Raw genomic sequence first — 24,872 nt, 5'->3', positions numbered from 1 at the left:
TTCACTTAGCAGTTAAGAGTTTTCTATTCAACCAGAGAAACTGAGTTCATTTTCTAAGACCTATATCCTGCAGCTCACAATCATTTGTAACTCCAACTCTGGGGATCTAGTGCCTTCTTCTGTCCATCATGGGCACCCCCACATAGCATGCTGTATATTTCACACACACACACACACACACACACACACACACACACACACACACACAGAAAGGGGGGGAGGGAGAAAGAAGTTTTACTTAGAGAAGGTAAAGAGAGGGCCAGAGGGAAGGTCAAACCCAACCTTTTATGATGAACCTGCTTCTGTGATCATGGATGAAGTCATAAGGGTAGAGCCCTTCAGTCCTAAACTCTGCCTAAGGATCCACTGCCAAGGCTATCACAATTCAGTTTGATCTTGCGTTTCAAAAGGACAAACATTCCAGCACCTATAGACCATCAGGGCCTCTGCCCCTTCCCCCTCTAGTAGCCCTTTGTCTCTGCTGACTATTATCTCTGCGGGTTTCCAGCTCTTGTTGAGACAATTTGTAACATGTTTTGCTAGAGAATCATAACTTAAAACAACTTACTGGCATCAAGTTGTCCGTATTCCTTCAGTTTAAAGATCACATCCGTATCTGCAGTTTGTTTTTTTTCTCATCTCTAATTCTAAAGTTCTTTTCCGTGTACTCCCTCAAGTGTGTTTATTGTGCAATGAATACATTTTAAATTAAACTTGCTAAAATGCACATGGATGGTATTAGGGACAAGTCTGGGAATGATTTAGCCTGTTCTTATGCCAAGTGTGGTGGTTGTTGCCTAAAATGAGTTATTTGAGTTGTAAATTGGAAATGCGAAGACTTGATTATTGTTGTGTGACCATTGCCCCACCATCCTTGCTGCTGGTTCTGAGAGGACATCTTAGTTAGACCTGACATTCTCATTAGCACATGCTTTCACACCCCCTGCCATCTTCTCAGTAGAACTTTCCCACCCACGGTGCTACCAGTTACTTTTCAATGGAAGTATATTAATTTTATATGTAGCACAAGTATTGTGTTTTATTTGATGCCATTACCATGAGACTGTGTGTTCCCAACTATGTGAGTGGTCTAGACAAAGGAATGTCGGAGGCTTTAGGGTAGATTCCTGGTTTAGGAGAATAATACTTAATAAACTCTTCAAGTATTCGAGGGATTCCCATGTGTCCGAGACTGCTGTAGGTGCTGTGGAGATGCAAATGATTTGGGGCATACGAGTGCACAATGGTGGAGCTCTGGTCGCCTCCCAGGCTGTCCCTTTGGACTTAGCTCTTTTATAACATTGTTTTAGTACATCACTTCCTTTCTGTTCTGAACATAAAAAACATTCTACTCTTTTAATGACTTTGCGAAGTGTTTCTAATCCCCTCCAAGGCAGTCCCTTTGCCTACTGCATCCAGGGCCCTGCACAGCCTTCTTTCAAATGGCAGCTTGAATAGTGCTTCTTTCAAGCACTTTCAGGAACAAGTTATCTCAGGCTGATGGATCTGCTTTTAAAGGATAATTAGATTTGCACAGATACATAACTCTAGTATGTGCTTGAAGAGAGATGCGGTTATAGCTTTGTCAGCAAGATGAAGAAGTATGAGCTAAATGACAGAGAAGACACATTGATAACTGCTTAATGACTCACTATCAGGCTAGAAGGAAATTTTGAATACTGTGGCACAGGGCTCTGGTTTTGATCTAGTGCTGTTCAACATGTCTGCTCCTTCCACTGCTTACCAGCAAAGTGTTTGCTGAATACCTCATATTGGGAAATGCAGTGTACTGTGGGCACAGATAGCTAGAACAGTGAACAAGAGGTGCATTTCTTATATCCACATGCATAGCAGTGTAAGCACGTGAACAGAAAAGACTTGCCACACAATGCAGTGGTGATATGGAACATGTAGACAAGGCAATTGTATGTACAGCACGTGAACAGAAAAGACTTGCCACACAATGCAGTGGTGATATGGAGCATGTAGACAAGGCAATTGTATGTACAGGATCGGTGTATAACATGAAGATCTCTGAGGACTGGAAAGCTGGAGATATACTCAATGCATCTTAAGTTGCAGTATGAAGTGTAATTGGGATGAGAGTGGTACGGGAAGAAGGAGGCTTGCCATGTGGGTAACAGCTCTACTTATTTGTTTGTGTATTTTATTCTAAATTGTATGTATAAATGTGGAATTGTGTGTGGATTTGTGTGTGTGAGTGAAGTGCTCACGGAAGCCAGAAGAGGGCGTCAGATTTCCCAGAACTTGAGTTGTAGGTGTTGTGAGCTGCCCTGCATGAGTACAGGGAGTCAAATCTTAGTCCTCTATCAGAGCAGTATGTGCTTGACATCACTAAGCCATTTCTACAACTCCAACAGCTGTATTGAAAAACCTTTAGTCACTCATCAAGTCAATGTGAGGTCTGAGGAGTTAGAAAAAGTTGAGTTACATCAGTAGACATGTGGTATATCAAGAATGAGAACCAGGCAGTGGTGGCGCACGCCTTTAATCCCAGTACTTGGGAGGCAGAGGCAGGTGGATTTCTGAGTTTGAGGCCAGCCTGGTCTACAGAGTGAGTTCTAGGACAGCCAGAACTATACAGAGAAACCCTGTCTCAAAAACAAGCAAACAAACAAACAAACAAAAAGAATGAGAAATGGTAGGGCCTTTCTCCTTTGCTAACTTTTAAAAATGATCTCAAGGTAGTTTCCCCAGGCATTTTTTCATGCTCAACACATTGTAAGAAAACATAATTAAACATGTCAGTCAATATATTTCATAGGCCCTCAGAAAAACAGAATCAATAGAAATCAAAACATTGACTTATTGTATACTCCGCAGTAAAGATCTCAACAGTGAGATGGGCTTGACCCTACTGAGGGAAGGAAGTGGGGGATGGGGGGAGAAGGGAAGCAACATCTACTGAAGCAGACATGCTCAGGATACCAGCACTAACAGGGTGATGTTACATGTTGAGGAGTCTGGAGGCCTATGCTGGACAAAGGCAGTGGACAAATGACCACATCGTGATGAGGGTCATGGTCCCAGGTGACTGCAGTCTGTCCACTGTGTTCTGTTGTGTTTTAGAGCTCACTGTCCCTATTTAGGCTTGTGTGGTTGCTGGCACAGTTCACCTCCTGTGGTTATAGGATTCAGCTCTCTAGTTCTTGCTGGTTGTCATCTGGGCCTCCTGTCAGCTCCAGAGAGGCTGCGCTAGGCTAGGTCCTTGCCCAGAGCCCCACCCCACAGGTCCTGTCATGCTTTAAGCCCTGTCTTTCAGGAAGAGCTAGTCACTTTAAGAGCTTACCTGATGAGGTCAGACCCAGTGAGTGCATTAGTGTGGGCTGCCACAAGATTCCAGAGACTGGGTGGCTTTAACAGCAATGTGTTTTCTCATAGATCTGAAAGCAGGAAGTCTGAGATCAGAGTGCACACATACTCACTGTGTCCTGGCCTGCAGATGGTTGCCTTCTCACAGTGTCCTCCCATAGCCTTTTTCCTGTGCATGAGTAGAGAGGGACAGTTCTTCTAGGGCAGTGGTTCTCAACCTTCCTAATGCTGTGACCTTTAAATACAGTTCCTCATGTTGTGGTGACCCCCAACCATGAAATTATTTTTGTTGCAACTTAATAGCTTTAATTTTACTACTGTATGGAGTATAATGTAAATATGTTTTCCAATGGTTATAGGCAGCCCCTGTGAAAGGGTTGTTCAATTCCCCCTAAGCGGTCATGACCCACAGACTGAAAACACCTGGTCTCGGGCCACCAATTCTATTGTATTAGGATCCCAACCACATGACCCCATTTAACCTTAGCTCCTAAAAGCCTCGTGTATTTATTTGGGAAGTTAGAACCTTAACACATGGATTTGAGCAGGTAAGATTCAGTTTGTAGTATATTGATAATCTTTTTGATTAATTCAAAATCTACCGGGAACTTTTTTCTAACTTTGTTATGCCTCCAGACTCCTTCACCATGTAAAAGAACAGATCTGAGAGAAGTGTACCGAAACACATGAGTGCTTATTTCATGTTGTTAGTTCACTGCCCAGCACAGCAAATCTAAATGAATGTTTATTAGTTCAACATAAATATTAAGTAAATAATTGTATGATGTTCCAGATACATTTTTTTTTTTTTAAATTGTAACTCAGAACTGACCTTAAATTTGTGATTCTCCTGCCTTGGCCCCCTGGAATGAGAAGCATGTGCCTTCATGCACGACACTTATCTCTTTTTAACTGGACAGATAGGCTACCTTTGATCAAAAAGCAGTATCTAGTCATACCTTTTTAGAACCAGTGACCGCTCGGTGCTAGCGCAGAGGCTCTCACTGTTGTCCCTCCTGGTGACTGATACACAAAGTCCTGGACATCTCTTGAGCCCCATTCTGGTGCTGGGATTGCAGTTGGCCACTGTTGAGGTGTATGTTGGACAGAGGAGGCTGTGGGCTGGCTCTGGACGAGAGTGAGGGCTGAGTGGCCTTGGCAGTGCGCTGTGGGGCAGTCAGTTCTGTAGCATGGAGATTCCCGACTGTTGTGGAAGCATGATATAAATACATACTGTAAATCACGGATAGGCTGTAACCCTTCTAGTTACCAGGAAAAGAATTCTTTTTAAAAAAAAAAACCAATGGGTAATGTTAACATGATTAGAAGTCCATGTATAGTGTGTTAGAGATGTTACAGTTGTGAAAGGGACAGCAAAGAACTGACCATAGCCTTTAGAGGCCTGGAGAGCGTGGAAGGTTTGTATTTACCAGAGAAGGGAGAAGGTGGCTTGGGTATGGCTGTACTAGGCAACACTAATGCTTGTTTATTCATTTATTCATCTGTCTGTCTGTCTGTCTGTCTGTCTGTCTGTCTGTCTGACTATCTGCCTGTCTGTCTGCTTGTCTGTCTGTCACCTATTACCTACTTATCTATTACCTATCTATTATCTACTTGCCTGCCTGCCTGCCTGCCTGCCTGCCTGCCTGTCTGTCTGTCTGGTTTTTGGAAACAGGGTTTCTCTGTGTAACTCTGTCTAACCTGGAACTTGCTCTGTAGACCAGGCTGGACTCAGAGATTCGAGTGCCTCTGCCTCCTGCATGTGCCACTACTTCCACAGCACTAATATTTTAAGTTGTGAGTTTGTAGCTTGTGATATCTTTAGTCGTCTTTAAGAAAATTTAATTCCAGGTGGTGTCAAAAAGCCTCTGTAATCACAGTCTAAATGAGAACCTTAAACTCTCTTCTGGTCTGTGAAAGGAAAAACCTAGAGTCTAGACTGTTGCGGTGGGAAAGCCTGAAGTCTTGGGTTGTGTTTTTCTGTGCTTGCCATGAGGATTGCTGACAGGCGGCACAGGTGATGCCAGGCTGGACCAGTGGATCAAGCATACATGGTACTGGGGCTGTCAGGGCAGATGGGCTACAGTGAGGAGCTGAGCAAATGAAGTGGGGGTGCCTTGGGGAATGCAATTGAGAAAAGCAAGAGCTGACATGGAAAGCCAGCCAGGGGGCTATTAGCTGGGCAGGAGGATGATCATGGCTGTGGTTTTGAGGTGAACAGATTAGAAATGATGTTTTAAATCAGTCCCTTACTGCTAAATATGTTGACACTGCCCAGACTTCAGGTTCCTAGATTCTGAGACGGTGGTCACTGCTTCCTGGAGGCATTGTGTCTCTCACTGCTGTGACATCAACTCTTGCAGCTGTCCTGGTCTCTGCATAGTCTCACTTTGGAGTTTTTTTGTTTTGGCAGGTTTTTTATTTCTTCTTTTCTAATTCCTCCAGTATTGATGTTCCTCTGAAATCTGTTCTAGGCTCTGCTCTCTCTCATCCTCACAGTCTTACTGGGTGACCTCATTTACTCTGCTCGTGTTAGTGATGTTATGAAATGTTGTAATGTTTCATAACATTATTAGCATCTGTGTGCTAATGATTGCCACATTTTCATCCCCGGCCAAGGTCTGTCTCCCAACACCCATCTCCATACCGAACAAATACCCCACTCCACTATGGACGCGGCATCAGCACCTCAGTCTCAACTAGAACTTCCCAAGTGGCTCTTCTTATGCTCCCACACAATGGCAGCACCATCCATGCTGCCTGCCATGATGTGATAATTGTGTCTGTGTCATCATCATTCAGATCACAGCACAAGATTTATTTATTCAGAAAGTCCCCTCATCCTCTGCCGGGCACTCTGACACAGTGTTCCAGCTCCTGGCTGAGCTAGGTGTTTGCTAGCTTTTTCAGGTCTTCAGCTGTGTGTGTGTGTGTGTGTGTGTGTGTGTGTGTGTGTGTGTGTGTTTGCACATGCAGTCAGGAGTGAGGCAGTAAAGACAGGATTTCTCATCATTAGAAATGATGTTTTAAATCAGTCCCTTACTGCTAAATATGTTGACACTGCCCAGACTTCAGGTTCCTAGATTCTGAGACGGTGGTCACTGTTCTGGCTGCCTGCCACCATGCTTCCTCTATTCATTATGGACTCACCCTCTGGAAGGGTAAGGCAGAATAAACTCTTCCCTCCTGTAGTTCTCAGCAACAGAAAAGCAACCAGTACAACCTTTGGTGGGATTAGTAGCCAGAATATACAAAGAAGGTAGAAAACTAACATGAAATCAAAACAACCCAGGTAATAAATGGGCTAATGAAACACCTTTTGAGACAATTCTCAAAAGATGAAATACATTGGCCAATAAACCCAAGGAAAAAATGTTCAACTTCACTAGAATGCAAATCAAAACAACCAAAATCCCATGCTACCTAAGTCAGAACGACAGTCATGGAGAAAACAGTTAACAGTGTGGTGGCAAGGATGCCAACAAAAGAGAAACCCACACACTGCTGGCAGATGTGTGCGAGTCCAGCCCTATGGAAGGCACTAAAAGTAGATCTTCCATATGACACAGATATGCCACTTACGGACATTTATCCAAAGGTCCAAGCTGGGATATCCCAGAGATCACTGTTGCACAGGCCTGCAGCTCTGTTCACAGTAGCTCAGTAATGGAGCCAGCCTGCATGCTCAACAATGGAGGGATGGATTAAGAATATATATGCATAATATAATTAATTGGTTTTGATCTTAAAGAGGAAAATGGAATCAATTGTAGAGACTCATATTAAGCCTGTTTAAGCCAATCCCATAAAGATGAACTATTATATGCTTTCTGTCGTGGTGGTTTCTAGATTTTATATAGAAACATAAAAGCATGTTGATATATATGATCTGAAATTAGGTGGTGAGCTGACTGGGAATCAGGGTGAGTAATATCAGGGAGGAGCAGAACAAGGATAGTAAGAAACTGATGCTCAGTGTCTTAGTTTGGGTTATTATTGCTTTGATGAAACACCATGGAAAGAGTTTATTTGGCTTACATTTCTATGTCATGGCCCACTATTGGAGGAAGTCAGGGCAGTAACCTTGAGGCAGGAGCTAATGCAGAGGCCATGGAGGGGTGCTGCTTACTGACTTGCTCCTCTGCTTTCTTAGCCTGCTTTCTTATGGCACCCAGGAACACCAGCCCAGGGATGGCACCACCCACAAAGGGCCAGGCCCTCCCCCGTCAGTCACTAGGAAAATGCCCTACAGCTGGATCTTATGGAGGCATTTTCTCAATTGAAGTTCCTTCCTTTCAGATAACTCTAGCTTGTGTCAAGTTGACAAAAACTAGCCAGCACACTCAGGCATGCAGACACACATCTGTAGTCAGCCCACATGTAATCCCAGGTAGAAAATCTGAGTCCCAAGCCAGCCTGGGTTATACATGTACATACACACATTTTGCATCTTGAATATATTTTTCTATTCCCATATGTTACTTTAGAAGCTTTATAGTTTTCATTTTTACATTCAGGTTTCTGAGTAATGGCATTCATTTTTAGCATGGAATGAGAGAGACATTAAAGGCAATTTTTTCCTATGTAGACTAAGTTATTTCAGGGCCATTTATTGACAAGGATTTTCTTTTTCTTGTTTTTTTGTTTTTTTGTTTGTTTGTTTGTTTATTTATTTATTTTGAGACAGGGTTTCTCTGTATAGCCCTGGCTGTCCTGGAACTCACTCTGTAGACCAGGCTGGCCTCGAACTCAGAAATCCACCTGCCTCTGCCTTCCAAGTGCTGGGATTAAAGGCGTATGCCACCACCGCCCGGCTTCTTTTTCTTGTTAAAAACAGATGAGTTACATAGTAGAAGTTCTGTTTGTGTACTCTGAATTGTACTTCACTGATGTAGTTGTACAGGATACATGACTGTGACAGTTTTGTGTAGGTGCTATGGTCTGGTAGTGTAAGACCTCCACTGCTATTCTTCAGCCTTTCCATGGCTTCTCTGGCTCTTGTATTTCTGTATCATCTCTTTTAGTTAGGGCTGCAGTAGTTTTGATGGTGATTGCTTGGCTGCTGTAGATCATCTAAGCAGAGCATCACTAACAGTGTGACTCCTCATTCCATGTGTCTCTACCTGTTCCCTGCTTCGCGTCTCAGCAACATCTTAGGATTTCTGAGTTAAAAGCTTTGACATCCTTCATTAGACTTATTCTTAGTTATTTGTCGATAGCTATTTGTTGATATATTACACACACATACATATACATATACACATATAAGCAGTAACTAGTCTATCAAATTTATTCTAGAATCTTAGATTTGACTGAATTTATTTCTAGTAGACTTAAATTACACTTTTTGATTTTTCTATATTTACAACCATAGCGTTTACAAATACATACTCTTAGTTCTTCCCTTTTTGAAAAATGCCTGTTAACTGGACAAAGTTGTTTCATTGTATCTGTCCATACATGTACACATAATTTGACCAGACCAATCCCTTGATCCTTTTGTCTCTTGTTTTCCTTGAAGCCCACATCTCTAGTGCTTCTTTTTATGCCCTTTCTCGGTTGCCTCAGTTGCTTTAATACTGTGTTGAATAAAGAACCGACTATGGATGTCTTGCCCTCTTCCCGGCCTTCAGCGTAATGTAGCTGTAGATCATTGTTAGTATACTGGTCACAAGATTTTTGTGACAGTCTTGTTGTGTTTTGGTTTCAATGTTACTATTGTGTTGCTAGGCAAAATGAAATACTTTGTCTCTGAAAGATGAATATAGCTAGTATTTTACCAGCAAAGCCCTGAGCCTGGTCTCTGTGTAAGCAGACAAGGTGTTTTGTTTTGATGTTTTTAGTGCAAGAAGTTGAAACAGGTCTAGACAGTTCTCACAGGTCTAGTCAACTACTACCATGGAGCCATACCTCCAGCCAGAGAAGGTTCTAACTAGAAGTCTAATTTAACAGGCAGTAATTGTTCATCTTTTCTGTTTCTTTTGATATGGGAACTAGTGGTTTGAGGGCAGTTTGACTATTTGATCTAAATTAAACCTATTGACATAAAGTTGTTTGTGATCACCCCTTAATTCCTGCAGATTCCTAGAGGATCTCCAGTGTTGCTGTGTTATAGAGCTGTCATTGAGCAGAGCTTTCTGAGCTCACAGTGCTGCAGTCCATGTAGGCAGCCCAGGTTCTGATGCCCATGGTGGATGGCACAGGATCTGAGAGAGGAAGAAACAGGGCTTAAATCAGGAGCAGAGGCAGCACGAGTGGGCCAGGCTGGTCCTTCTATATAACAGGCCTGTCCTGAGAATGGAAAGGGTCCCATGAAAGCGCATCCCCAGTGGCATCTAGGAGACATCACTTTAAAGCTCCCCTCCCCCACCAGTGCCACCACCCCAAGAACCATGCTTTCCATTGGGTCATCATTTATAGGGTAGGGTTAAACCACGGTCCGCTGGAGAGCGGCTGGTTTGTTTTCTGACATCAGGCTTTATCTCTTCAACCGACCTTTCACCCCGACAGTCTTTTGCTATCTCTGTTTTGAAGGAAGCCGGCCCACAGCTTCACTTCATCCCGTGGGAGCTCCACGAACGGGAACTTGAGGTCCTGCAAGTAAATGGGTGATAAGAGAGACAAAGAGACATGACACCAGGAGAGGTTCTCATCGAGGTGCGCTTTACTAAAATGACAGGGGAGCATTTATACTCAAAGACAGTACAGGTATGCAATTGGCATTTAGGTGAGAATCAGACATCAAAGCTCAAACATTGATACAAGGGATTCCAGGAAGGGGAAGAGGGATCAAAGGATCACGGCTTCCTAAGGAGCTGGTATCTGGTCCTTGAGTCATTTACATAGGCTCCAAACCCCCAGCGAGCTAAGTCTCTGGTTTCGGTTTTGAGTTCTTTAGTGAGCCCAGCAGGGCTCCCACACTGTTTCATCTAGAACAATTCCTGGTTTTGCTCAGATGCTTGCTGACTGTGCACCAGCCTTCTTGTTCACTATGCCCTTCCACCTTCATTGCACAGAGTCAGCTGTGGCATTTCTTTGCATACATGTCCCATGTATTGATCATGCCTACCCTTCTGTCTAGCCTGTGCTGCCCAGTCTAACCTTTTTGCCCCCTCTCCCAGCCTTCACCAATCCCTGATAGGCCCTGCGTAGAGCTTTCGAAAGTACAAATGTAATGAAACCTTTTCCAGTGTAAAAGTTGAGTGGCTTCCTAAGAAGAGAAGCCTGCACCCTTCCCCTCAAGTGCAGCCTTTCCCTGACTGTGCCCATTCATCCCTATTAGTCTCTGCCACCATGCATTTTCTTCTCCACTTTGTCCCCCCTCACAAGCTCCAGTTGTGTTCTGATCTGTCCTTGCTCCTCTGAGACGTATGCATTAGCAGTTCACATGCCGCATGATCAACATTAAGCAGACAAAAACATCTCAAGTGCCATTGCCCGAGATTGTAGTTATTGTCTGATTGGTAGTTCTCAATATTTGCAAGTATTTACTTAATATACAGCTTTTCATTTGTTATATATCTTTATATTCACAACAATGTCTGGCTTCCAGGAATTTTCATTAAATCCACTTTCTACTTATCTCTTTCTCAGATAACGTTACATGACAAGGCACATCTGTCCTCTGTCACAAGGGAGGTGAGGTGAGGGAGCTACTTGAACTCTTAGCATGCAGTGTGCTGAGTTTACCTCAGCTGGGAGTACTGGCACTGACCAGTCACCCAGGTGACTAGATGGTGTGTTTCTCTTTCTAGATGCTTTTCATAGAACTCAGAGTGTCCCTCCTCCTTCAGGCAGCCATCTTGTATGAAGGCAAAGCAGTTATTTCTCCGTCTATCAGGCTTTTTCCTTCTGACCCCCAGGAGGATCAAGATGTACCATGTTATTTTGAAAAGCCTAAATACTTGAAACTTTTATTCTCCAGTTGGATTTGAAAGGGGACATTATGAGGTCCGTCCTGATGTGGCAGGGGCTCTGAGCGTCTATTTGGATAACACTGAAGATTGGAGGAAATGTGACTCTGTCTGTGTGTTTTAAGCCCCTAAGGTAAGATCAGAAAGCGTCTGGGGCAGACAGAGCCAAATAGTTGAAGTCATACATTAATTATGGTCATGAATCATTTTTATTTTTAAAGTCCTTACCATTTGACAAGGTTGTTTGCATAGTACCAGTGGAGCTCTGAGCAGCTCCCTCCCCTGTAAAGTAATGCTACTTGTTGACTTGTCCCTGGGTTGATAGTACCTATTGTTTTTAGAAAAAATTGCTTATTTCCCCTGCCTGAGGGGAGTGGTCTTTATGTACTTTTTCTTGATAAAATATTTTGATCTTATAAGTGTAGGAAACAATGTCTTTCAGTTAATCTCCCAGTCTATCGTCAAGATGTCAAATCTTAGGAATGTGCTTACATATATGTGAATGATGGACAGTCAGGAAATAGATTGAGAGCTCCTTTGTACTACACTCTGCTGAGCATCTAGAATGTGCATGAGAATTATGAGTATTCTTGACCTCAGAAAGACCTGCTAAGGAAAAGGACAAGAGAAGAACCATTTGCTGTAATGTGGTCCTTAGTACTATCTGTTGCTGCGTTGTGTGTGATCTGGTATATATTTCCAGAAGAGGAACAAATGCTTCAGCTACCTGGTGCAGCCAGAGAAAGCCAGAGGAGCAGAAGTTATGGTTGAGCTGCCTCTTAGTGGGTTAGGGTTCTGCTTACCCACAAGAGACAGGGAGAATGTGTGGGCAAATGCATGGATTATAAAGAGGCACAGAAATAAGAAATGCCCGTGGGTCAGTACAGGGAGGGAGGCCAGGCTGGGGATGGGGTAGGGACCATATGGTGAAGACCTTCCCTTGCATTCAGGCTTCTGTAGAGGTGTGTTTGTAAAGACTCTGTTATCAGTGTCTCTTATACAGCAGGATGCTGAGTCCGGAGGGGGCTGCTGATCCTCAGTAATTATCAGGTACTTCCCAACAGCCGAGAAGGGTCCTATTGAAGTGCTTCCAGAGATGCTGGTGCCATAAAAGCCATTATACAATGACATACCAACCTCCACGAAGATATTCAGGCTAAGACTGATAGCTAGGTTTTGTTTTGTTTTGTTTTAATGAAATATTTCCACACAGTACATCATAATGCAGTTTTGATACGGTCTTCATCCCAGTCAAGATTTAAGGTTCCCATCACCTCAGGTTGTTCCTCAGTTCCCCAGTGTCTGTCCCTTGCTCAGAAGCAACTAGCTGCTCTTTGTCACCAGTGACAGCTTATACCTGCTGTTGGTTTTAGACCAGGAGCAGTGTACAGCCCTGTTCTCCTTCTGCTTCTCTTTCTTCACTTGGCTTGTTTTTGAGATTTGTTCGTGTCCTTGTGTACTGCTAGTTACTCTTCTTTTTATTGCCAAGTAGACTACAAGTCTTAATTTGGTTCTTAGTTTCATATTTGGTGGACAATTGGATTGTTTCTGTGATCTTTTGGTGGGGAGGGGGCAGTGTCTTATGTAGCCTTGGCTGGCCTTGAACTTCTGATCTTACTCCTTCTGCTTCCAGAGTTCTGGGATTTCAGATGTGTACAGCTACACTTGACTTCTGTGCACATTCTGAAACAGAGCTTATGGACTTACATGTTAGTGCATGTAACTTCTACTTGCTCCCCACTTTTGCCATTGCTGTAACTTTAGTTATTCTAACGTGTAAGAAATAGTATTTCATCGTGTACAGTACATTCCCTGAGAGACTTAAGATGTTAGGTCCCCTTTTCTATGCTTACTGAGCTTCCTTTTTGAAATCACACAAGATTGGACTTTATCATGGTGGTTTCATACACACACACACACACACACACACACACACACACACTCACACTCACACACCCTGTACTTTGTTCAAGGTATTTCTACCTTTCCTGTCAGCATCTCTTGTAGATTTGCCCAATGTAGATTTGCATGGTGGTGGCACGAATGTCTATCCACCTCCTGGGCATCCTTTGTCTCTTTGGTGCTCACAGAAGAGATGGCCCATAGAGTTTTACTTTTCATTCCCCTGAGGGTGAGGTTGGTAAGGATCTTATCCTTTTCGTCGTCCTCCTCCTCTTTCTTCTCCTCCTTCTTCCTCTTCTTCCTCTTCCTCTTCTTCCCCTTCCTCTTCCTCTTCCTCTTCTTCCTCCTCTTCTTTGTATATTTATTGGTGATTTTTTTTAAACATTTTTTTTTCTATTAAGAATGTCTGGTTGGTTTGTTTGCCCAGTCATTGAACAGATAATCTGTGGAGTTTTGGGTATGTGTTTAGTTTTTGGTTGTCTTATTTTACTTTTTGAAGCTGAGGACCAAACCCATGATCAAGCACTTTACCACTGAACTGAATCCCCAACCTGTTGTATTTTTTGTTTTTAGTATGCTGTTAGCATGTTGGTAGTGAGGATTCCCCCCACTCTGTAGGCTGCCTTCATCCTGCTGGTGCTGGCTGTGCTGTGCAGCTTGTTAGCTTCACGTAGCCCCACCACAGGCCCTGCTACGCCCGCTGGGCTGCTGGAGTCCTCACTGAAAGTCTTTGCCTGTGCCTGGATCTGGAAGTTGCCTATGCTTATATCTTGAAGTAGTTTTTGCTTCTTTCGTTTTTTTCTCTAGCATTTTCAGAGTTTTACAACTTAAAGTCTTTCATCTATGTTGAATTAACTTTTTGCAGAGTGAGAGGAATCGATTTCATTATCCTTTATGAAACAATCTAGCTTGCCCACACCATTTGCTGAAGAGTCTGTCCTTTTCTTGGTGTGGCTTCCCGGCACAGTTGCTTGTGGTTAGGGGTTTCCTCCCAGTTTGAAGACTAGGTTTTCACTTTTCTACTGCTATCTCTAGGTGAACAGACTTTCCTGGTTCTGGTAAACTAGTTAAACAATTGTTCTGCCTCTGTGTATATGTGTGTGTCTTTCTGTGTGTGTGTGTGTTGTATGTGTGTGCATCATTTGTGTGCCTGGTGCCCATGGAGACTAGAAGGTGGTATTGAATCCCTAGATACCAGCATTATAGATATCTGTGAGCTACCTTGTGGGTGCTGGAAATCAAACCTGGGTCCTTTGAGTGGGCGTTCACCACTGAGCCATCTCTCCAGCTCTTGTTTGTTTTTAAGATGGAATCTCACTACTGTGTCCCCACTAGTCTCCAGATTCTGGGCTCAGGTGAGCTTGCCCCAGTCTTCCAACTATCTGGATGTATAAGAGCACCTAGTTATTGATCCATTTTTCAACTTTAAGTTAGTAACATATTTTGCTGATTGTGTACCTATAGTCAAACTTTAGGATCTGATAGATTTTTAAGATCAGTTTGTTACCTCTAGATGTTTTCCTATTTATATAAATTATAGGAATTTATATAAAGTAAACCCCATGAATCCTGTGACTCTGCCTCCCAACAATGATATTATAAGCTTGTGCAGCCATCTCCAGCTTTTACATAGGCACCAGGGGTTGAACTCAGGTCCTCATGCTTGAGCTGCAGGCTGCTTTCTGACTAAGCCATCTTCTCAGCCCCTCAACTAGATCATTTTCTAAAGTACTTCTAACCCCTAGAGTCCTTTACCCTAACTATGTCATAGCAGAAGTAGGCATTTCAGAGTACTGTTATTTTAGGACTTGAAAGTCCTGTTACTTCTTTATATGTTTAACTCTAGAAATAATTGGTTTGTTCAGGATTGATTCTCTTTATCCTAGGAGATTTATAATTTATGTCTGTGGCTCTCTGTTTAGACTTTGTAATTAACTCACTTACATTTTTCTACAACTTGTATTTCTAGGCTTCATAGAGCCCAGTGTGCAATTAAACAGACTCAGGTAACTGTTCAGAGAATTGGAAAGGAAATTGAAGAAAAACTAAGACTCACATCGACAAGCAATGAGCTGGTAGGTTTTGTATAAGTACCTGTTCAAACTCCTTGTTTTCTTCAAGCAATTATCATATTATTCTTGGAAAAAATTTCTAGACAGTACTAATAATGATGCTAATTATGTTGCATTCAGATGGCTGCTGGTGTATTTTAAATGTTAGAAATCAAAAGTTCCCATCTGCTAATAACGTAAGGTAAATGTGCCACATTCTATTAGATGAAACTTGAGATATAATTACTTGGAGGATGACTAGCAGACTGTTTTATTAACATCTTATAAATGTAAACTCCCAAGCATGAAAGGTACAGTGAGTGACCTCTAGCTGCCAGGACAGGGAAGGGGGAAAGAAGGTCAGCGGGGACTAATACACTTGAAAAAAGCAATTGGGTTGGTATTGATGGCTCAGCTGCTAAGACCCCTGCTCCCAAGCCTAACACCCGAGTATGGATTCCTGTGGCAGAAGGAAGGAGCTCACTCACTCCTATAAGCTGTCCTCTGACTTCTATGACACACATACACACACACACACACACACATACAAATACTAAACAAATAAATAAATGTACACAGTGCTATGTTTAATGAAAATAGTTTCTTACAATTTAATTTGTTCTTTGATTATATTCACCCAGGATGAATCCACTTCTAAAAGGATTTTTAAATTAATAGGATCAGTTAGAAGAGTCTGATTTGTGAAGTGTTTACCTTTGGAGAGATGTGGGTTGGGTGAGGCATTCCAAAGAACCCATGACCTCAGTCTGGATGGGCAGATCTCAGGTCTTTGAAGAGTCTGGTGCTTGCTTATGCTCTTCCTTAGAGGGGAAAAAATGGCAGCTTTCAAATGATCATTCTGTCTCAGGAGGCCATGTGTGCACACTATCTCACACTTTGCTTCAAAAGAAGCTACATGACTGAACAGCTTTCAGTGTACTGTGGGTTAGAAAAATACTTAAAATTCACAGCTTGCCATGAAGTCCCAGGAGTGGTTTGCCTCCAGGGACTGTTGCCTCTCTTATGGAGCCTCTTTCCACTGTGGCTTGCACATGCTCAGCTAAAGGCGTTACGCACACTGAACGGTTGTCCACAGTCCAGGCCCCTGGAACTGCAGGAGCTATGTGTGACAGCTACCTCTGCACGTGCCCCCTCCTGGGACCTAACTAAACGTATTTGTTCACCTTGTAGAGATGCTGACATTGGCAGTCCATACAATGGACTTTATCTGCACACTTGCTCGTGCTGTACCTGGCATGTAGCAGGGGTCCGTGGTACCCAAGTAGCAGCAGGAGCTGTCTGTTCCTTCATAGCCCTGGCCTTGTGTATGGAGACTCCTCTACGCTAGAGAAACAGCTATCTTTTGTGTTATAACTTAGGGTCAATACAAGCCTAATTCCAGGCCACGAGTATATTGTAGAGGGAGGGAAATGTATCAGATTTTACTTTTTTCTGTAATGCACAAAAAACCTGCATTTTTAGGACCTTTGTCTGGGGAGAACTAGCTAGGTTTTATTTTTCTTCCTTTCCTCTCCCAGGCACGACTGGGAATTGACTTGCTTCATTAAGTGACTGCATATGCTTTGTCTCAGTGTGGACACATGTATGCTTAATCCTGTTTTTCTAAACTATGAGTGGTGACACACAGGGTAAGGTGATAGAATGTGTGAGCTGTGGAGGTCTGGTTCAAAGGGTCACTATGTGTTTTTATGCTGCCTACTTAACACAGAAAGGAAGTCAGGGAGTTTTGAACTGGAAGTGAACCTAGAAATCATATAGTTCCATAACAACCCACTGAAAACCACACCCCAGTACACTCAGTCCCTGTCCTACTTGGTTTTTCTCTATAGTATTTATTACCATCTAATGTGGTATTTATTGAATATATTTGTGTTTCTCTAAACTATGAGAATTGGGGTCCTAACCCTCAATCCCCGTTCTCCCACTTCCTTTGGTCTACTCCCCTTCTCCCTCCCTCCCTCCCTCCCTTCCTCTATCCCAACCTTCCATCTCTTTTGATTCTCATTATCTAGACAAATGTTTGACTCATAGAAGATATAAAGTATATATTAAGCATTTATTGAATTTAAGAATGAATCCCTGGAGCTGGAGAGATGGCTCAGCAGCTGAAGAGCTTGCTGCTCTTCCAGAGGACCCGGGTTCAGTTCCCAGCACTTATGTAAAGCGGCTCACAGCTGCCTGAACTCAAGCTCCAGGGGGCCGACAGCCTCCATGGGCATCTGAACATTTGAGGAATACATACACAAATAGACATGCAAATGTACACATAAATTGAAGTTAAAAACAAAAGAGAATGAATCTAACATAATGGTTTACTTTGTAGTACATTAAAAATAGTAACCTCCCTTTGCAAATTGGTCCAATGTAAGTACAGACAAAAAATATGACATATTTGATGCTGAAACAAACCAGTTACCTGCCTCAAACTTCTTAATGAACCCTAAGAACTTACCTGTTCAGAGATATTAGGTTTATAGCTGCAGCCTTGGCATCTTCACATATGACATACATGCCCAACATGAACTGTGGCACCTAACTGTATTTCCTAGAAAATGTCTGGTGTAATGTGCTCATTTGTAATCCAACACTCAGGAACCTGAGTCAGGATAATTGTCATATGTCTGAGGCCAGCCTAGGCTACTGAATGAGTTCAAGGCCAGCCTGGGATACATAGCAAACCCTTTCTAAAATGAATAAACATATAATAAGTAGTCTTTCAGGTTGACTTTTGCCATCTTCTGGTGTTCTTTCCTCTGTGGTGCTGTGGTCCAGTTCATCTTGCATATGCCCTGTCTTAGCCCTGCCTTTAGCCATCTCTCACCAGGACCCGGCTTCTTAGTTTGGCTGAAACAAGATCTGGTCACTGTGTGTGCTTGGGTATTGGGGGTGCTCATTGCTTTTAAAGCCCCCTCAGTGCACACGGCTATCTCTGTATGAATGTATACCTATCCTATATTAAAATAAACATGAGTTCATGCTAATGTTTGCCATTCTAATGCCACAGTGTTTATTCTGGTTTTCTCATTCATCTTGTTTATTTGCAGTATCTTTTTCTGATAGTGAGAAACCTGGCTCTCATTAAGTATAATGTACTTATCCGTTAAGTCCTGGCATATGTGTAAAGTGGTTTCGATTTCTTTTTCCATTTGTTTTGTTATGATAATTATTAGTATATATTAAATCTCTGTATTAATGGACTCCACTGTGACATTTCCAGATATACACATATCACGCTATCATTGTATCTACCCTCTCCCCCCTACTCCCTCAGCCTCTCCCCAGCCACCTTGCATGAGTGCTCTCTCTACTAATTTTGGGTCATCTGTTAGGCTGTTTTTATTTTAGCTTTTGCTTATGCGAGAAAATATACAATACTCTTTCCTGTTTTTAATTACAAAATTTTCAATCTTATTTGAAGTTTTTTTTGGGTGTGTGAGTATGTGTAAATGTTTTTTGCCTACATGTGTGTCTGCATACTGCATGTGTGTACCTGTTGCCTATGGAGGACAGAAGAGGGCATCAGATCCCTGGAACTGGAGGTATATAAAATTGTGAACCACCATGTGGGTGTTGAGACTCAACTTTGGCTCTTCTGGAAGAACAGCCAGTAACTTTAACTGCTAACCTGTCTTTCCAGTTGTTAATAATATAAATATATTATAAATATATATATATATATATAACATATTATTAATTACATATTATATAAGTATACATTACATAATATAATTATGTATAAAACAAAGACATATATATTTATATTTCTATATACAGGTTCTTTTCCTTACATGTACATAAGAAGTATGTTCTTTGAGTCTGTGACTTGGATTTTTTCAAAAATCATTTGTTTTAAAAATTATTTTTTGTTATATACATATATATATATGAATGTTTTACCTGCAAGTAAACACATATGTATGTGTGGTAGTATACATACATACACATGTGTTGCCATTGAAAGTCAAAAGAGGGTTTTGGATACCCTAGGACTAAAGTTACAGGTAGTTGTGAGCCATCTGATGTGGGTGCTGGGAATATAACCCAGGTCCTCTGTAAGAGCAGGATGTGCTCTTAACCATTGAGTTATCTCTCTAGACTGCTTGTTGGTTTTTTTTTGTTTTGTTTTGTTTTGTTTTTCTGAGACAGGGTTTCTCCGTATAGCCCTGGCTGTCCTGGAGCTCACTCTGTAGACCAGGCTGGCCTCGAACTCAGAAGTCCACCTGCCTCTGCCTCTTAAGTGCTGGGATTAAAGCCATATGCCACCACTGTTGTTGTTGTTCTTTTTTTGTTGTTGTTGTTCTTAATAGTATTCTTCTTAGTGGCATTTAAAGTTCAGTGTATTTGTATCTATGTGTATGCAGGTGGGTGCTTACATGCACACCTGAGTGTGTGTGTGAATGTACAGTGTGTGGGAAGCAGGAGACCCCACAGGTGTTCTTCTACAGGAGGCTCCACCTTGATTTTGATTTGTTTTCTGGCAGGGTCTCACTATGTGGCCCTGGCTGGCCGCAAGCTTTCTGTGTAGACCAGGCTGTCCTCAGATGCACAAAGATGCACCTGAGTGCTGGGATTGAAGACAGGGTCTATCATTAGTATCCAGCTCACCAATCTAAAGCTCAGCTAGCCAGCCTGTCTCCACTTCCTCAGTCTATCAGCTTTGTGCCAGTGGTTACTGTACCCAGCTTTAGCTCTGGTTTTTACATGCCATCTCCCCAGTACTCTGATGGTTTGTTTTGTTGTTGTTTTTCCTTTTGTTTCAAGTCTTTATCAGAATCATCTGCTTAGTTCAAGATCTCAGCCATTTTCTGGTGTTTTTTTTTCTAGAAGTTTTAGCGTTTGGGGCTTTGTGTTTATATCTCTGATTCATTTCACATTATTATTTTTGTCCTGGATGAAGAAAGAGTAAAAACTTTCTCCCAAACTACTGTTTGGTTGACAGAACAGTACTTGGTGTTCACCTTTCCCTATTAATTACCTTGATGTTTTTGTCTAAAGTCAGCTGGCTGTATACACATGCATCTGTTTCGTCTCTGACTCACAGACCTGTCTGCATATCCTCCCCAGCCATTACTGTAGGTTTGTCAAGAAAGCCAGCTAGGCTTTCTAAACCTTTTTTTTTTTTAAAGTTCCTGGCTTTTTTCTTTTCTTTTTCTTTTTAATTCCCCATAGGTTCTTTATGTTGCCGAATGAATTTTAAAACTAGTCAGTTTCTACCAAAGAGAGCATGTTGGGATTTTAGTAAGGAAGGGTTTGTAGAGAATTACATCTTAACAATGTTGAGGTCTGCAGTCTGTGAACATGACATTTATGTCTTATGTGAACTTCTCTCTAATTCTCTGAATAATGTCTTCGACCCCCTATGTTAGAATTAGTCTTAAGTTTCTGTGGGAGTTGGGCAAGCACGAGGCATCCTGCCAAGTTCAACCAGGTGTGGTAGTGCACCCTATGGAGCCTGGTCAGAGGGAAAAACAGTTCATGCTTCTACTAAATGCAGTATTAACAATAATTTGTTCTGGCTTTAGGGTATTCCTCTTCCTAGTCTCTGGGATTTTTATCATGAATGGGTATCAAATTTGGAGGAATTAAATTCAGAGGAATTTAAGACCGGAGGATCAGGAGTTTAAGGTTAGCCTAAATCAAATAGGAAGACCTTGTCTCCAAAAACTCTGTAGTAATTAGGGTAACGCCTTTTTAATTTTTATTTGTCATTTGTCTGAGTAGTATATAAGGATGCTATTCATTCTGATTTACTTCTACTTTATCTAATAGTTTTATTCTGTAGTTAATAATCTTCATTTTGTAGATTTCTTAGAGTTTTTATGCAAACAATAGTATCTACAGATTTAGATGGAAGGGAATTTTGTTATTGCTATTTTTGTTTTTTTTTTTAAACATTCTTTTAAAATTTTTTCCAGCTCTGCTTACTCCAGCCATATTTATTTCATATATGTGGGTATACTGTCACTGTCTTCAGACATTAGATACCCATTACAGGTGGTTGTGAGCCACCATGTGGTTGCTGGGAATTGAACTCAGGAGCTCTGGAAGAGCTGTCAGTGCTCTTAACTGTTGAGCCATCTCTCCAGCCTCTGTTATTGCTGTTTTTGAGACAAAGTTTTAATGTGTAGCCCAAGCTGGCCTCAAACTTGCAGCAATCCTTCTGCTTTAGCATCCTGAGTGGTATCACAGGCATGTAGCACCCCAATCCAGCTCATACTTGGATAATTCTAAATTCTCTGTTCGTTTCAGTAGTGAGAATATCCATGCAGAACAGAATACACAGGGATTCCTGCCTTGTGCCTAGTTGAGGAATAATGTTGTCCTTGCTTCATTAAGTATGACATTAGCAATGGTCTCTACTGGTTTAGGACTTAAGTCGTCCTAGTTTCTGGGAAATTTTTAAAGTCATAAATGGCGTAAATGGTTTTCTACATATAGTGAAACGATCATGATTTTCTCATTAGTTTAAAAATTATTAAAGCAAACTATTATGGTTTTTTGCTTCAAATTTTAAGTTTTTGCAATACTTGTGACTGAATATAAGCCCTCATATATGCATACATAACTCTTGTATTTCCAAAGTATACCTGAATTGATTACAGTAGGCAATCTGTTTGTGTCAGGTTGGATTTGACCCAGTGATGCCCGCTTTGTTTTCACTCAGGTTTTCTTTTGCACACTGAGGTGCGGTGAGACTTTGGTACAGGGCCCCCTGCACCGCCAGCTGCTCTAGGGCAGGGCACCCTGCACTGCCAGCTGCTCCAGGGCAGGGCACCCCGCACTGCCAGCTGCTCCTTGTCCTTCTGTCTTCCCTCTGGATGAGGAACAGAAGCTTCCTAGATCCTTTCACTAATCTCTAGTGCTCCGCTGAGATTTTCTCTCCTTTAACTCCTTGTTGGAATATTGGCTTTCCATCTCAGCATATTTCTGAGTGGCTTTCAAGTATCTGGTACTTTATCTGGTACTTCTAACATGGGCTGGTTGCCCGTATGTTCATGTCTCTTTCCTAGAGAGGGAGTCACATTCTCCAACTGTTCATGGGTTGAGCAATATTGCACAGCACCCTGGACATTCTGAAAGTAATTTGTAGACTCCGAGGATTTGTTTTGAAAATGTTTGTATTTTAGCCAGCAGTCTACCTGGTTGTGGAAAGCCGCACCCGCCACCCTAAATATGGCACCTGGCCTCGGGCCAGAGCAGAGAGCACCGCAATAAACAAGTCCTTATTTGGAGCATCGCGATAAACAAGTCCTTATTTCGAAAAGCTGAGTGCCTCCAGTTTGTGATGCAATCTGGCATGATTTCTCGTAGCCTATTATGCTTTGCCACATAGCCAATACTGATTGGGACCAGGGAAAGTATTTAACCCGCAAGTTCTGGGGGCTGACAGGAGAGATGAATGAATGATTCTGTAGTACAAGGTTCCTGAATAAACTGCTTAGAGAAGAATTTGTGGTTGCCTCCTTATTTCCGCTGGTGAGGTGGCGACAATTGGTGGCCTGTATGAAGACATCTTCTACGGCTCAGAACTCCTTGCAGACAGGGCAGTCAACTGGTAAGTTTCCAGGTAAGGTGGGACAAAAGGGCAAATAAGGACCTCAGTAAAGAGGCAATAAGGTCTCCGGGTTGGAGCGATAAGGTCCCATTAAGGGCAAATAAGGACCTCGGTAAAGAGGCAATAAGGTCTCCGGGTTGGAGCAATAAAGTCCCATTAAGGGCAAATCAGGACCTCAGTAAAGAGACAATAAGGTCTCCGGGTTGGAGCGATAAGGTCCTGTTAAAGGCAAATCAAAAGTGATAGTATGGGGAACTCACAATCTTGTCCCTTGTTTGTTGCTCTTAAGGAGCTATTAAAAGCAAAAAAGATAGAATTGAAGAGAGGAACCCTAGAAAGATTTCTGTCAGAGGTAGATATTGCTGCCCCTTGGTTTGCGGTGTCGGGTCACCTAACGCTGTCCAGCTGGGACAAATTAGGGAGAGATCTGGATTTCGCCAGGGAGGAAGGAATCTTAAAAGGTGGAGTGCGACCAATCTGGAAACTGCTTAGGAGCTGCCTAAAGTGTGTTCTAAAGCAGTAGAGAAGGGACAGGAAGCGTTAGAACAACTGAGGGAAGAGAGGTTAGCAAAGTCGGAGAAAGATCAGACTGATGAAAGTGGCTCGGACTCTGAAGGGGAACTTGAGGAGCTAGTACAGAAAATGGAGAAGTCCGCCATTAGGGTGGAGCCCATAGGCCCAGGGCCGCCTGTAATAGAATATGCCAATGAACACGCTGCTGCTAATCGAGCAGCTGGTAATCCTGCCTGGGATTTGGATATGCTCTTGGGGCAGGGCAGGTTTGCACAGCAGCAAACTGGATATCCGCCGCAGGTGTATGAGCAAGTTAATATGCTTGCTACAAGAGCATGGAAGTCATTGCCTAACAAGGGAGAAGTTGCAGGAAATTTGACTAAAATTATTCAGGGACCCATGGAGCCCTTTTCAGACTTTGTAGCTAGAATAGAAACAGATTTCCAAGGTCCACTCCCCAAGGGAACAGTGGGGTTATTAATTGGCCATTCATCATCAGCATTAAAGGGGTTAGTTATTCATCCTGGTGTCATAGATTCTGATTATACTGTGGTTGTTAAGATTATGATTTCCTCTCCCCACCCCCCCCACCCCCCGAGGGATTGTTTCCATCTCCCCCAGAGATAGACTAGCTCAGGTTCTTATTCTTCCCAGTTGTCATGAAATGTTTCCATCACAAAATAAAATACGAGGAAAAGGAGGGTTTGGTTCTATGGGATCAGATGGAGCCTTTGTAAGCCTACACCTGGATCAACGTCCTTTTTGGAGATAAGAGTGGATGGAAAGAAAATTTTAGGGCTTCTTGATACTGGTGCTGATTGAAGTATTATAGCAAACAAGGATTGGCCCAAGGGATGGCCTCTTCGAGAGTCCTCTCAAACTCTCCAAGGATTAGGTTATGCAAAAACCCCCACCATGAGTGCAAGAGTATTGCCCTGGGAAGATGCAGAGGGACATTCAGGGAAAATCCAGCCGTTTGTACTTGAACTTCTGGTATCATTATGGGGACGAGATCTATTATTAGAAATGGGATTTACATTAACTAATGAAGGAAATTATACTGAGACTTCTCATGGTATTATGCAGGCCATGGGATATCATCCTTCCTTTGGTCCAGGGAAGTATTTGCAAGGCCAAAAGTCCCCCATTGTTGCTCAGCCGCATGAAGGGAGGTAGGGGCTGGGTTTTTCCTAGGGGCCGCTGAGGAAGGTATACCCATCACTTGGAAGACAGAGGAACCAGTGTGGGTTCCTCAGTGGCCTTTATCCTTGGAAAAATTGATGGCTGCAGCTCACATTGTACAAGTACAGCTTGAATTGGGGCATATCAAACCCTCGGTTTCACCATGGAATACTCCTATTTTTGTAATAAAGAAAAAAATCAGGAAAATGGTGATTGTTGCATGATTTAAGAGCTATTAATAGACAAATGGAGATTATGGGGCTGATTCAAAGAGGATTGCCATTATTATCAGCCCTGCCAAGAAAATGGCCTATAATTGTAATTGATATTAAGGATTGTTTCTTTTCTATTCCTTTATGTGCTGAATATAGTGTTAGATTTACATTTACCTTACCCTCTGTT

The 24,872-nt window shown here is 42.3% G+C and overlaps 1 protein-coding gene across 2 annotated transcripts in view; it reads left to right on the top strand.

Moving 5' to 3' along the window:
* Nucleotides 1-24,872, top strand: part of Uvrag (UV radiation resistance associated) — a 298,170-nt gene that overhangs the window by 130,962 nt on the left and 142,336 nt on the right. For both annotated transcript variants that reach the window (XM_031387482.1, XM_031387483.1), the window contains exon 7: nucleotides 15,118-15,223. In XM_031387482.1, coding sequence (XP_031243342.1) covers nucleotides 15,118-15,223 — 106 coding nt within the window. The remainder of the gene's footprint in view (nucleotides 1-15,117; nucleotides 15,224-24,872) is intronic.

The sequence above is a fragment of the Mastomys coucha genome, unplaced genomic scaffold, assembly GCF_008632895.1.
Source record: "Mastomys coucha isolate ucsf_1 unplaced genomic scaffold, UCSF_Mcou_1 pScaffold21, whole genome shotgun sequence".
Lineage (NCBI taxonomy): Eukaryota > Metazoa > Chordata > Mammalia > Rodentia > Muridae > Mastomys > Mastomys coucha.
The sequence above is the reverse complement of the archived record's forward strand: the minus strand, read 5'-3'. Positions and strand labels throughout refer to the sequence as shown.